General features: G+C 47.1%; 2 protein-coding genes across 6 annotated transcripts in view; one reads left to right on the top strand and one right to left on the bottom strand.

Annotated features, from left to right (window-relative positions):
* CDC45 (cell division cycle 45) overlaps positions 1-6,226 on the bottom strand; it is a 33,742-nt gene extending 27,516 nt beyond the window's left edge. For all 3 annotated transcript variants that reach the window (XR_007455474.1, XM_049620570.1, XM_049620571.1), the window contains exons 1-6: positions 6,136-6,226; positions 5,695-5,776; positions 5,506-5,565; positions 4,671-4,763; positions 3,084-3,221; positions 1,973-2,119 (exon numbers count right to left, since the gene is read on the bottom strand). Coding sequence is in view for 2 of the 3 variants with exons in the window: in XM_049620570.1 (XP_049476527.1) it covers positions 1,973-2,119; positions 3,084-3,221; positions 4,671-4,763; positions 5,506-5,565; positions 5,695-5,776; positions 6,136-6,182 (567 nt within the window). In the remaining variant the exon portion in view is untranslated. The remainder of the gene's footprint in view (positions 1-1,972; positions 2,120-3,083; positions 3,222-4,670; positions 4,764-5,505; positions 5,566-5,694; positions 5,777-6,135) is intronic.
* A 284-nt stretch (positions 6,227-6,510) lies between these two features.
* UFD1 (ubiquitin recognition factor in ER associated degradation 1) overlaps positions 6,511-13,571 on the top strand; it is a 26,251-nt gene continuing 19,190 nt past the window's right edge. Inside the window, exons 1-3 of one of the 3 annotated variants that reach the window (XM_049620569.1) lie at positions 6,511-6,645; positions 9,874-10,006; positions 10,386-10,418. In XM_049620569.1, the coding sequence (XP_049476526.1) occupies positions 6,643-6,645; positions 9,874-10,006; positions 10,386-10,418 (169 nt within the window). In that variant the 5' untranslated portion in view covers positions 6,511-6,642. The remainder of the gene's footprint in view (positions 6,646-9,873; positions 10,007-10,385; positions 10,419-13,571) is intronic. The other 2 variants (XM_049620567.1, XM_049620568.1) reach the window with 2 other exon arrangements.

The following is a 13,571-nucleotide window of genomic DNA, read 5'->3' as shown; positions in this document are numbered from 1 at the left end:
AAAAGAAGGCAAATATGGCAAAATGTGACAAATGTGCAAAATTGTTGAATCTATATGAAAGGTATACGGGCATTCATTGTACTATCCTTTCAAGTGTTGTATACATCAAAAATTTTTTTAAAATAAAAAGTCGGGAAATTATGCATGTTACACATGCATAATTATGCACGTGAATATCATAGAAAGCATTCACAAACTCAGATTCTAAATAGATGCATTAAGCATGTCAATGGAGGCTCTGACATGTTCTGTTCTGACATCTCATCAAGACCAACGACATTCTCTTTACTGACAAACCCTCCCGTCAGTTCTAGCCTGCCTGTTCTTCCCTCAGGGCCCTTGTGTCTGGGTACACTGCACTGGATGTACCTTCTAGGGATATTCTTGGTTCTTTCCTTCCTCATTCAGGTCAAGTGTCCATAGCCACCTTCATAAAAGCAGCCCATTCCCTGTCCAGCCCCTTACCTTGCTTTATTTTTCCTGATATGACACAGCTCTCCACCTGAAACCATCCTTGACCTGTGCTCATTCCTGATATCTCCCCCAATGGAAAAGACACTTTGTGAAGACAGGAATTTGTTCTCTCCCAGAGACACCAGGGCCTTACTGACACCTGGCATAGAGTAGGTGCTGAAATATATTTATTAGTCGGGATGGAGAATTCTAAGACTCTTATCTGCAGAACGTGAATGTTTCCAAAGAAAATCCCCCAGATACTGATACTTGGAGCCTGATGAAAAGCAGTTCTTTAATAGTTAAAAGAATGCTACAGCAAAAAGGAGCTTTAGATAACAAAAAAAGAGCTGTTAGAAATCAAAGATTAGAAGATAAAGACCAGATGTTGGCCAGAGAGTGGAACAGATAAAGAGCTAGACAAGATGAAAGAGAATCTAAGAATGTATCTGAGGTCTCTGATCAGACTACACAAAACTCTAGAAAAAGGATGGCTCAAAGGCAGGAAAGGTAAGGAGAAAACACTCCTACCTTTACAGGACACACCCCTCAGATGGACAGAGTGTACTGAATATCCCCAAAATGGCTCAAAAGAGCTCTGCTAAAGCACCTTATTGGGAAATGTCAGGCCAAGGATGAAACATTCCAGAGGCAAATTTCAGCATGGACACCCAGGACTGGGAATCAGAGGGCATCAGCTTCTTCCACAGCACTGAACACTAGACTAAAACATGGCCCTATTAGAGGAACAACCGCCTCCCACCTTTAATTTTCCATGTAGCAGAAGCCACCAGTGTTGGGCAGGCCACTTCTGTTGGCCAGGCCCCAGATCGGGTAAGCATCTCAGACCCAAGACTCACGAGGCTCAAACAACTCTAATCTTTGCACACAAGATGCTTCCCCTGGAATCACCACTGGAGACTGAGCCTGGCTGAGGGCCATAGATCCATGTCGTTCCTTCATGGTGACTGCAGAGAATCCAGAGGGGAGTGGAGAAGGGAGAGGATGTTTATGCTATTTATCGTTTCTCTGTATTGCTGCCTTTTTTTTTTTTTAATGTTTATTTACTTTGAGAGAGAGAGAGAGCATGAGCAAGCATATGAGCAGGGGAAGGGTAGAGAGAGGGAGAGAGAATCCCAAGCAGGCTCTGTACTGTCAGCACGGAGCCCAACACGGGGCTTGAACCCACAAACTGCAACCCCACGACCTGAGCTGAAATCAAGAGTTGGATGTTTAACTGACTGAGCCACCCAGGTGTCACTTTCTGTATTGCTCAGCAAAGAGCTGAGCTATCCTAAGTTTCATTTCATCTGATGAAATTCTACTGTACAGACAAGGATGTCAAAGCTCAGAGAAGTTTAGTAGCCCGCCTGAAGCCACGCAGCCAGGGGATAGCAGAGTCTAGGGTCAATACCAGTGCCTGCTGAATCCCAGCCACCCCTGGACCCTGAAGGCTCCAGCCTGAGCTCTGACCTCTGGGAACGACGTTACTCAAGACGGTGGTGAGGCCAAAACCCACCTCTTCTAACCGTGTGCGCTTCACAGAAGGCTCTGACCCATTGTCACTTTCATTTCCTGAATGCTCTTCACCTTCTTCTTCATCCCTGAAGATATCATCATAGGCAGGAACTTCAAGATCATCATCTTGTTTAATGAGTAGTTTGATCTAAGATTAAAACAAAAAGCAATCAAGGCTCTCTTCTCTCATTGACAGAAAACTCTCCATTACATGTTTTCTCTTACAGAATCTTATTTCCCAATGAGCTGACTCATTAAGGTTTCTGTACAAAGAGCCACTTGAGAATTTCAGACTTCTCAAACATTTTCTTGCTTTCATTTCCTCTCAGAGGCATTGGAGTTGCACCACGCGATATGCAAACATTCCAAAAATTAAAAAACTATCCAGTCATGTAAATCTGGGGAAAAAAGACTCCCTCTCATGCCACACTCCAAGCAAACAAAATGAACACCCCACAACTTGGACTCTGAGAGAAGACAGGGAGGTGTGCGACCCCTAAGGGAGTAAAACTGCTGTCTCTAAAAGCAGTTCCAGGCTGACTTCACTTAGAGTGGTCCTTCACATGAGAACATCAGGGCCAACACTTTGATAACATGGGTGGGATCAACTCAGAGAATGGTTAGGTGGCTGTCCTGTGCCAGGCTCCATGTTTGCTGCTGGGGGTTCAAAGAGGAAGCACAGCATGGCCATGTTAGGCTAACAGTGGTCTCTTACACTATTGTCTTGTTGGTCCTCACACTACCCTTTGGATGGGCAGGGCAGGCCCTAGCCCCACTTGTAGGGCTAAAGCCTCTAGATCCCCTGGTATTCAATGACACCAGGCTGGGCCTCAGCTCCAAGGGCAGGCTCAGTGCAGGGTTCTGGTCCCTACACTTTCTAGGTTAAGTGAATTCCAAAATGCATTCTGAGCGCCTCCAAGACTTACTTAGGTGCTATGTTTCTCACCACAGATAAGCAAGACCAGATTCTTGCCCTCAGGATGGTCTAACTCTTGTAGGAGAGGTGGATACATGCCTTGCTTAGAACATCAGGTGCGATGTTGCCCATGGCATAAAAGGTACAGACAAAGGATAGAACTTGGGGAAGACATGGGCCCCAAAGGCCTAGTTACCTGGGTGTCATTATAGACATTCACGACATTAACTGGCCTGTGGGTGTCACACACAAAAAATATGGCATCTTCATCAGGCTGAAGGATATCCAATAGGTCTACATTAGCTCCACAGTTTATGAGAATAAAATAATGGAACTGAAAAAAAGAGAGAGACATTGGGAAGTAAGTGCCTTGAGTAGATCCTTTACCTTCAGCATATTAGGTCTCTGAGTCCTTCTGCTGAGACATATCAAGCCCCTGACACCAGTGAGGCCCTGATGGCAAGGGGCTTTACACAGTTGGCCTGTGTGAAGTGCTTTAATGTACTACATATGCCATTTCATTTCCATGATGACACCTTGAGATAGGCCCCGTGGGCAGCCCTGTGGCTGTCTCTGCTTCACCAAGGAGCACATGGAGGTTCAGCATGACTCAGTCTCATGCACAGGGTCAAGAAGTTGATGAGGAGCAGAACAAGACTTCAAATGCATAAATGGGCCTCTGCAGGGGTACCTGTGTGGCTCAGTCAGTTAAGCATTTGACTTCTATGTCTCTCTCTCTGTCCCTCCCCGACTCACGCTTTCTCTCTCTCTCTCTCAAAAATAGACATTAAAAAATAATAACAATATGGGGCATCTAGGTGACTTTGGCTCAGGTCATGATCTCACTGTTGGTGAGTTTGAGCCCTGTGTCAGGCTCTGTGCTGACAGCTCAGAGCCTGGAGCCTACTTCGGATTCTGTGTCTCCCTCTCTCTGCCCTCCCCTGCTCATGCTCTGTCTCTCTGAAAAATAAATAAGCATTAAAAAAATTTTTTTAATAAGTAAATAAATGGGCCTTTGCAGATCTCAGTCACTCTACTGTGCTGCCTCTCTGTACTGACAGTGTCGTACAGGTTTAAATTTGTAACAAGTCTCAGGCACCCCATGCTTAATAAGCATCTAAATATCATTTTAAGTCTTACTATATCCTATCTCTATAGAGAACCTTTTGCTTATAAATATCAGGTTGGTACAGGTAGCTCCTTCCGTGATGACAGGAGCTCCAGGCAAGGATTATCTCTGGACAGTCCTAAATGTTGCCACAGACTCCAGAGACCCTCTTCCCTACTCCAGTCCCATCCAGTGGGATCTAAAATGTCCCATCTCTCAGCATAACCCCATGCAGAGGTGGTAAGAGTCCTGGCCTCTACTGTTTAAATTGCAAAGGGAGAAGATATGTTCCTGGATTACCAGTTGGAACTGGGATACTTTTTCTTGGAAAGACAATGTAAAATAGCCACCTTATCTAACATAATTTTAACTAGGCCATATCAAAATCAAACTGCTAAACTCTAAGCACCTTACAATGAAATGCCTGCAACACAAATTCAAAGTTAGACGCTGTCCACATTCACTATCTTTTTTGGTTATCAATTCTGTCTCTACAACTTGAGAGTAAGTCACTCTGCATATATCTCATTTTTTCCTTCCATATTGGCTAATGTAGTTGATACTTAAACATACAAGCAACCTATTGAGGACCTAGAAAGAATGCTAGTGTTAAATTGCAACTGAATAAAAAAAAAAAAAAAAAAGACTAATGACTCTAAAATGCTTCTATCATACCTGTTCTTTATGCTCAAGAAATGCAGTTTCAAGTTCTTGCCACCCAGAAACCGGAACCAGCGTATACTGCACGTGATCACACTGGAACAGAGCCTGAGAGAGATCATTTCCAAAAGTTATCATACTTAGGACGTCTGCAATTTACTTTGAAATGCACTTAAAAAAAAAATAAGGTTGAGAAACGAATGACCTGTGATAAGTTTAGTAAAATGTTAATGGAAGAAACTAGGTGATAGAAATATGAGTGTTGACTATATCATTCTGTGAACTTTAATGAATTTTTGAAAATCACCAAAGGAAAACATCGAGGGTGGGGGAGGCTTATTTTATTTCTAGGTCTTCGGGAAAGTAGTTCCTGACCCAACAGCCTGATCAAAGGTCATGTAAAAATTGCACCATATTCAAAACCGAACCAATGATCTTCCCTAATAGAGAAAAGAATCCTGTATTTCCTATATTGCTTATGACACCACTGTGCCCTCAGTTGTCACAGAAGCCACTCCAGGTCTAACGGTCTCTTCAATGCAACCATTTTTCAGCCAGGTTATTGCAAAAATACTAACTGCCTTTTGCCGCATCCTTCTTTAACCCACCCAATACTCTTGCCAGAAAGGCGACCTCTAAAAGTCCCTCTCCCCAGATTTCAGTTGCTCCAGCCCCTTACCCTAGCCTGCACTCTCTCCTGGCGGGTGGGGAGAAGAGCGGTTCCCTATGCGCTCCTCACCTCCTGCGCCGACTCCCAGCCCATCCTGCACTCCCAAACTCTTCCCGGGGCCCCGCCTGCTCTCTCACCCTTTGGCCCCGGCCCTTCCCTCCCAAAGTACGCAACGCTCACCTGAAGAATCTTGCAAGCGCACAGAGCGTCCACGTCCGAGGCCACAAAGAGAAGGACCCTCTGTCAGGAAAAGAGAGGGCCAGTTGAACGCAGAGAACAGAACGCGGGCCCCTCGTGCCCTCCCAGGGCCGCCCCCCCGGGCCCCCCCCCCCCCCCCCCAAGGCCACGAGATGTAAGAAAAAGGGTCACCTGGTTTTGAACCACCTCGTAGAACTCCTTGCGGAAATCGGACACAAACATGGCCACGGCGGCCGGACACCCAGAGCTGGCGCTGAGGATCCAAGAGAAGAGCTCCGGCGGCGGTCAAGACTCCCGCCAAACAGGGACTCTTCCGATTAGCCCAGAAGCCAACCAATACCTACTTAGTTCTCAGCTTTTCCCTCTTCCCGATTGGGCCATATTGGAGGCGGGCCTAGCGCTCCGCCAACCGGGCTGGAAATGTTAGGCCCGCTCCTAAAGGAGCGTCATCCACAAGCAAGACGCAAACAATGTTGCCCACTTCAGTTCGGACTCCCTTTTACCCACAAATCCGACGTTTGGTGGACATCTTTAGTTTGGGAAGAGAAGCCTATTGCCTCCCACTGGGCCCTCCAGGAAAAGGAAATCACGCCATAAATTCAATTCACTTACACATTGAACGAAGTCGTCAGTTTACGATTTCGGTAAACTCTCGGCATAGTTCGAAGGCAAATGTGTAGCTTACTTCCGCCAGCTTCCTCGATGGCTGACGCAAAGGCCGGAAGGTCTACGTGCATTCTGGGTAGTGTAGTAGATAAGGAGAATGGGGCCAACTAAATTGGTCTAGAGGGGAGTACTATAAAAATGTAATTCTAAAAAATTACACAAATTACCCTAGAGTGAAAAAAAATTATGAAATAGTATTTTAGTAAATATCCCAGTTAAATTTTAGGCCCTAGAGCCATTGCCTGGCCTTTTCTCTTTTGCAGCCGACCGCTGTCCTCCGTACCTACCCCCGGGTCCCGGGTCCTACACTTCCGGTGAGCCTCCCAGGGCGTCGGAGCGGAAGCGGCGGCGGCGGCTTCGGCGGCTTCGGCGGCTGTGAGCTGAGAGGGTCGGCGGGCTCCCATCCTAACGTTCTCTGGGTGAAGCGGCATCTGCCAGGCTGAGGTGTCCACCATGGTGAGTGTGGCCTGTCAGGGTCTGGGAGCTGGGGCTGGGGCCTGGAGCCAGGGGCCGAGGCCGGGCCCGGCGGGGCGGACAGAAACGGCCACGGAGATGCCGAGTCACCCCCGCCGGGCGAGTGCCGGACCCTTGACCACGATCGGCCTCAGCTTATCTCCGGTAGTCCTGGGCATGGTTCGAATTTCCTCTCAGTTGGACTTGAACTCCTTCAGGGTGAAAACTCTTCTACGTTTGTGTCCACTCACGGGTCTCATAAGTGCTATACAGGTGACAGGTTTCCATTCCACCAAATTAATTGAAAGGTTGTTTGGGCGTGAGGAGCAGAGTCAGCCCCCCTAGGGAGAATGCTTGGGAACCATTCCGGTGGGCCGGAACACTCAGCCCTTGAGCCAGTTCCTCAAGCGCAGTACCTCTTGGTCTTGGCTGGGTTGTAATGATCCCTTCAGCTATGTAAGTGATTCAGTGGATAACAACAGTAGTAGCTAATTTTTGCCGGCGCTTTTTCTCTTAAACTTCTTTCAACACCCACAGTCCCTTATTACACCTTATCCCATTTAATCCCTACTATGCCCTTGGAGACAAGGACGATTAGTATGATTTTAACCATGAAAAAAATAAGGTTTAAAGAAGTAGGTAGTTTACTGGTAGTCAAAGAAGCGGGTAGTGGAAATTTGAGGCCAAGTCTGTCTGGATGCAATGCTGAGTCTCATTACCTTTGTACCGCATTGCCTCAGTGTCATTTGCTTATTTTAGCAAAAATAATGACTACTAGGTTTTGTCCCAAGTATTCATTGTTGAATCATGTTTCCATTCTCAAGTTCATCCTCATCCACTTAAAGACCCTGAATACCTGATAGGTCTAGGCAGTATACTAGACATTGGGATTATGAAGGAAAGTAGGACTTGAGGTAGGGAGCAGCAGAGAGGGGCAGAAGGTCAGGTTCATGGGTGGATTGAAGGCAGATTGTTAAGGGTGTTAAATACTTCGTGGGGATTTTCTGACTTAATGAGGAACAAAAGCAAAGAGAAAAAATGCCTTGGATGGGGTGGTGTAGTGAAAGCCTCAGGGAAGCCCCACTCCACTGCTCTACCTTCACATGTGCTATGCTTCTGGCCAAGACTTTGTTGAACAGAGTTCTGCTTAAAGGAAGGAGAGACAAAGGTTTGAAAACTACTATGCTAAAGCCCCAGGGATTGAAGAGCCATTTGAGATTTTAAGCAGTAACTTGCTGTGTTTGCATTTTAAGAAGACTGCAGATTCATCTTGCTAATTTTGATTTTGGAATTGCTAGTAAACTACCTAATCAGGCTTTGTCTCTACTTGATGTGTATTTGGAATCAAGTCAAGAAATATTTGTCTATTGTGAAATATTTTTTAAAACTTGTAAAAACCACATAAATTTACCATCTTAACTGTTTTAAAGCATAGATTCTGTAGTGTTAAGTATATTCACATTGTCGTGTATTGGATCTCCAGAAGTTTTTCATCTTGCAAAACTGAAACTCTACCCATTAAACAACAATTCCCCCTATTTCCCCTCACTTACCCCCTGGCAACCAACATTTTAATTCTTGTCTCTATGAATTTGATGGCTCTAGAGACCTCCTATAAGTGAAATCATATAACATTTGTCTTTTTGTGACTGGCTTATTTCACTTGAGCATAAAGTCCTCAAGGTTCATCCACGTTGTAGTATGTGATAAAGTTTTCTCCCTTTTAAAGGCTGAATCATATTCTATTATATGGGTGTACTACATTTTGTTTATCCATTCATCTGTTGATGGACACTTGGATTGTTTCTATCCCTTAGCTATTATGAATAATGTCGCTATGAGCATGCGAACATCATACAAATATCTTTTCAAGACCCTGCCTTCAATTCTTTTGGGTTTATGCCCTATAGTGCAATTTTATATTTGGTTGGGGGGACTCATGGCAATTGCAATACTTTGAGAAGACTCCAAATTGCTGTGTAAAATGTTTTCTAAGCCTCACCATAGTCCACAAGTTAAGAGCTGGGATATTAACTTTGGTGGCACAATATCTTGGCTCTACTTATTAGCAGGAGGGACTACCATGGCATAACACCATGAGAGCACATTGGAGGGGCATCAGTCCAAACCCTGGGCAAAGCAGGGAAGGTTCCTGGAACCAGGAAAGGATGGTCATGGAAGCCAGGGGAAAGGGATGGGGTGCAAACGCTGGGTGCCTGCTCTTCCTGTTGTCTGGAATGCCATTCCCTGTTTTTTACCTGGCTCCCTCCTGGCACTCAAGTCTTTGCAGAGTCCCTTCCTGACCACCCATTTAAAATAGCATTCTCAGGAGCTCTTTCCCTTACCCCGTCTTGTCCTTAGAGCATTTATCAGTATCAGACGTGGAAACATTTTCTCTTACTTGATTCCCTTGTCTTGAATGTCAGCTCCTCCAGGGGCAGATGCTGTACCTGTTTTGTTAGTGAGCAAACATCATTAGAGTGTTTTGCTAGTGCTTAGTTCAGAGCCTGGCAGATAGTGGGCACTCAATAGATGTTTTGGCAGAGGCATCTAGGTGGCTCAGTCGGTTCAGCATCTGACTTCAGTTCAGGTCATGCATGATCTCACGGTTTGTGAGTTCGAGCCCACATTGGGTGAGCTCAAGCCCTGCTCCAGGATCTGCACTCTCTCCCTCTCTCTCTCTGCACCTTGGGGGATTCTGTCTGTGTCTCTCTCGCTCTCGCTCTCTCTCTCGCTCTCTACCCCTTGCTCACTCGGGCACTCAGATAGATAGATTTCTTTAAATTAACAAGAAGAGGGCAAGTGTTTCCGTTGGAGAAACCAGGTGTGGCCGGTATAGGAGATTGTAAGGGCTGTCGGTAGCCAGTCCCTGAGGTGTATGTGAGATCTGGCCTGGATCCTTGGGGAGCGGAGGCATGGGAGACTGAAAGAAGTTAATGACAGGCTTGACGTGGCCAATCATATATTTTAGTAAGATTTAGTAAGAAAGCAGTAGACTCTAGATTGGAGGGATGATCCTGGGCATGGCAGAATGTGTAGAAACAGATTTGAGATTCACTGTGCCACCGGGAAGTGCTTCAGGCAGACTGCTCTGGTCCATCAGGATTGCCCTGCATCTTGCCCTTTATACAGGTGCAGCAGCATCAACTACCCTGACCTGTTTGGGCTTTTGACGTGAAGAGATGTACCTTTGTTCTGTTCTAACTCCAGTCTCTCTTTCCTTCCTTGTAGTTCTCCTTCAACATGTTTGACCACCCGATTCCCCGGGTCTTCCAGAACCGCTTCTCCACGCAGTACCGCTGCTTCTCCGTGTCCATGCTCGCAGGGCCTAATGACAGGTCAGATGTGGAGAAAGGAGGGAAGAGTATGTGCTCGTTTTTATTTTGAATAGTAACCTTTCCTGCCCTCAGCCTACAGTGCTTGCAGTCTTCAGGAGCCCTTGTTTTGCATGTGTAACCAGAAGCTAGTTACAGTGAGAGTCTTGCTTGCCCCAGACTTCCTAAGGGGGGCCTGGGGTGGAAGGGAGAGTTCTAATTATGATTAGATTTATGGCTAATAGCTATCTGGTTCCCGCAATAAATTACAGCAAGGAAAATTCCTTATGAACGATTATTATGAAATTCTGGCTACTTTACAAGTATCGTGTAGTATGTTTTAAAGATATGACAGCAACTAAATTTTGGCTTTTGTGCTGCCTTTTTAATTTTTACTTTCTTAATGTTTCTTAAATGTTCTTTCCACAGTAATTATGCCGCCCTCAGCCCTCGATCAACTCAGTAAGTATTTTCTCCATGACCTGGGAACTGAGGTCATTTAAATATGGACATCAGAAACTTGCGCACATGTTCTTCAGTATGTCCAGACATAGGCAACCTTCATTGTGTCTGGATGGGAAGTGTCCCTGGAGGTTGCATACTGGGCTGGACTGCTGGGCCCACGGATGGATGCCTGGTGAGGTGATGGCCGATGGCGGCCAGCTGTCCAGTTGGGGGCCAGTGAGTACTCAGCTCTAGATTTCTCCCCTATGAAGGAGGCTCTCTACTCTCCTGACACCGACCGCCCCCACCTCCACACACACACACTTTATCCAGATCCCATCAGGACAAGGAAAGTTTGAACACAGTGCTTTTCACCCTGCGGAGGCAGCTGACTCTGTTGGCTGGGTTCGCTAGGTTTTTCCCTAAAGGAGGCTGTCAGCTCCCAAGAGAATGCTGTGCATAGGCTTCTCACCTCCTCCCCAAACATGTTTCTTCAGTTCCAGGCCCAAATTTCTAGCCCTGTCTGCCCCACTGCATCGACAGCACGTTATCTTCTGCCCTAGAACCTGCCGCTCTCATCAGGTTCTGTCTCTTATAGCAGGAGCCAGAAAGTCCCAAGGGTTGTGAGAGTGGCCACACTTCCTCTTTCCTCAACCTCTCATCCCCTGAGAACAACCCATGGAGACACCTCATGCCCCTGACTACAGGCACAGTCACTGCTTTTTGAGATTCAGTGGTGTTTCTGGTGTGAATTCCTCCCATCCGAGGGAGGACAGTGGAGGTCACCAAAGCACAGGTCCACACTTGGTATCTGCTACATGTGGGACAGCACTGTAGAGAAGGGGTGCAGCCTGGCCTGGCTATAGACTAGTGACTTGGCCTCTGAACTTCAGTGTTCTCATCTTTAAACAGGGACACATGGCACCTGTCCATCAGAGCTGCTATGTGGCAGGAGTGCCTCCTCTAGATGGTGCCCTGTGGCGTGTGTATAAACAGCCCAAACCCATGTGACGCCAGTCAGAAAACAGGAGGTGGCCTTTAGCCAGCATCGCTTAACCAATGCCAGCAGTGGCAGTGGCCACACACAGCAGAGGCCTTGAATTCTGGCATTTGCTTAGCCAGTGGGTAGATAGAGCACCCTGGGGTTCATAGCCCTCAGGCTGTCATCATAGAGGAGGGAACAAGGCCCCCCCAGAGAGTCTGCCCTTCTATTTGAGCTGACCCAGGAGCTGAGTGCCAGGAGTGACCTTTGGTACAAGTGTCTAAGAAGTGACTTGGATTGGGACAGTAGAGTTTAGATCAGTGTTCAGATCTTTTAAGTCTTGGAAGAAATTTTGTCTAAATGAAATCTTACAGGGAGTCTTAATTTATAAAAGTGTCACTACTCAATTTGGAGGAGGTGAGGAAGTGCAGAGGGCTCAGAGCCTCAAGGCACTTCTCTAAATCAGGAAATGCACTTTGAAAACTACTAGACTGAGGAACACAGGGGTTTCCTCCAACGACAAGAATCTTGGATCCTTGGCTACAGCCTGATCTACTTCACCCTGACTGACCATGGTTCTGCTTCACAACTCCACAGCTGAGAGGTGCCCTGGGGACAGAGGGCCTGGCCTCTGGGCCCTTGGCCATTGTACTCCAGCATCCAAGGCACCCTTGGTGATTGGTTGGGGGGCGGGGTACCCACACCCACTGCTGCCACTTCTGAAGGCTCTTCTCCCTCATCTGTGGCTTCCTGCCCAAGCTTCTTACTTGATCTGCATCACCAGAATCCTAGGCAGAGTCTGCCATACCTCCTGGTGCTGAATGGAACTTTTGTTGCCATGTTTAAACCGACAGGCCGAAGTGGGCTTTAGCGGTTAAGCCAGGTCAACCTGGGCCAGCAGCCTGGGTTGAATCCCAGCATGGTCACTCCTGGGCTGTGTGATCCTGGGCTTCTTGCTGACCGGGCATGTTAGTTCCCCATAGATGAAAAGGGTAATGATTGTCCCTACCTCACTGTTCTGGGAAGAGTAAGCAAGAGCCTGGCACATGGCAAACACTGTTGCTTGTCACTGCATCAGTCTGTTGCAGAGCCCTCCGCCAAGTCCCCAACTCTTGGGTTCTCCTGCTTCACATTGCCTGCACCTCCTACACTTCTGAGTCAGCCTGCCAATGGTCCTGTTTGCCTGCCTCTGGCCATCCATGGGGCCTCAATTTGGGACCACTAGAGTGAGGGGACGGACGGACTGTGTGGTGACCTTGCAGAGAGCCACATTGCCGAATGCTTCCACCCTGCATAGTGTCTGGCCCATCCTTTCTCCTCCTGACCACATTCACACCCTGTCCAGGTGCCCCAGCCTCACCCAATTGCCAGCCATTCCCAAACTGGCTGGGTTTCATGCCTTTGTTCAGGCTGCTTCCTCTCTGGCATTCCCTCCCTGGCTGGCCTGCCCATGACTCTCACAGAGCACTGCAACATCTAGGTGTACATGTTTATTTCTTTTCCGCCCTTCTTTTTTTTTTTTTTAATAAATGAAATTTATTGTAAAATTGGTTTCCATACAACGCCCAGTGCACAACCCCCAACACCTACCCCCCCCTCCCCCCCACCCCCCCCAATCAACCCTCAGTTTGTTCTCAGTTTTGTTTTGTTTTTTAATTTTTTTTTTTTAACATTTTATTTATTTTTGAGACAGAGAGAGACAGAGCATGAACGGGGGAGGGACAGAGAGAGAGGGAGACACAGAATTGGAAGCAGGCTCCAGGCTCTGAGCCATCAGCTCAGAGCCCGACACAGGGCTCGAACTCACGGACCGCGAGATTGTGACCTGAGCTGAAGTCGGACGCTTAACTGACTGAGGCACCCAGGCGCCCCTGTTCTCAGTTTTTTGTGTTTTTTTTTTATTTTTTATTTTTTATTTTTTTGAGACAGAGACAGAGCATGAACGGGGGAGGGTCAGAGAGAGGGAGACACAGAACCTGAAACAGGCTCCAGACTCTGAGCTGTCAGCACAGAGCCCGACATGGGGCTCGAACTCACGGACCACGAGATCATGACCTGAGCCGAAGTCGGCCGCTTAACCGACTGAGCCACCCAGACGCGCCCCCTGTTCTCAGTTTTTAAGAGTCTCTTATGCTTTGGCTCTCTCCCACTCTAACCTCTTTTTTTTTTTTTTTTTTTTTTCCTTTCCC

This window comes from Panthera uncia (assembly GCF_023721935.1).
Source record: "Panthera uncia isolate 11264 chromosome D3 unlocalized genomic scaffold, Puncia_PCG_1.0 HiC_scaffold_8, whole genome shotgun sequence".
Classification (NCBI taxonomy): Eukaryota; Metazoa; Chordata; class Mammalia; order Carnivora; family Felidae; genus Panthera; species Panthera uncia.
Note: the sequence above shows the minus strand (reverse complement) of the source record. Positions and strands in the feature narration are given on the sequence as shown.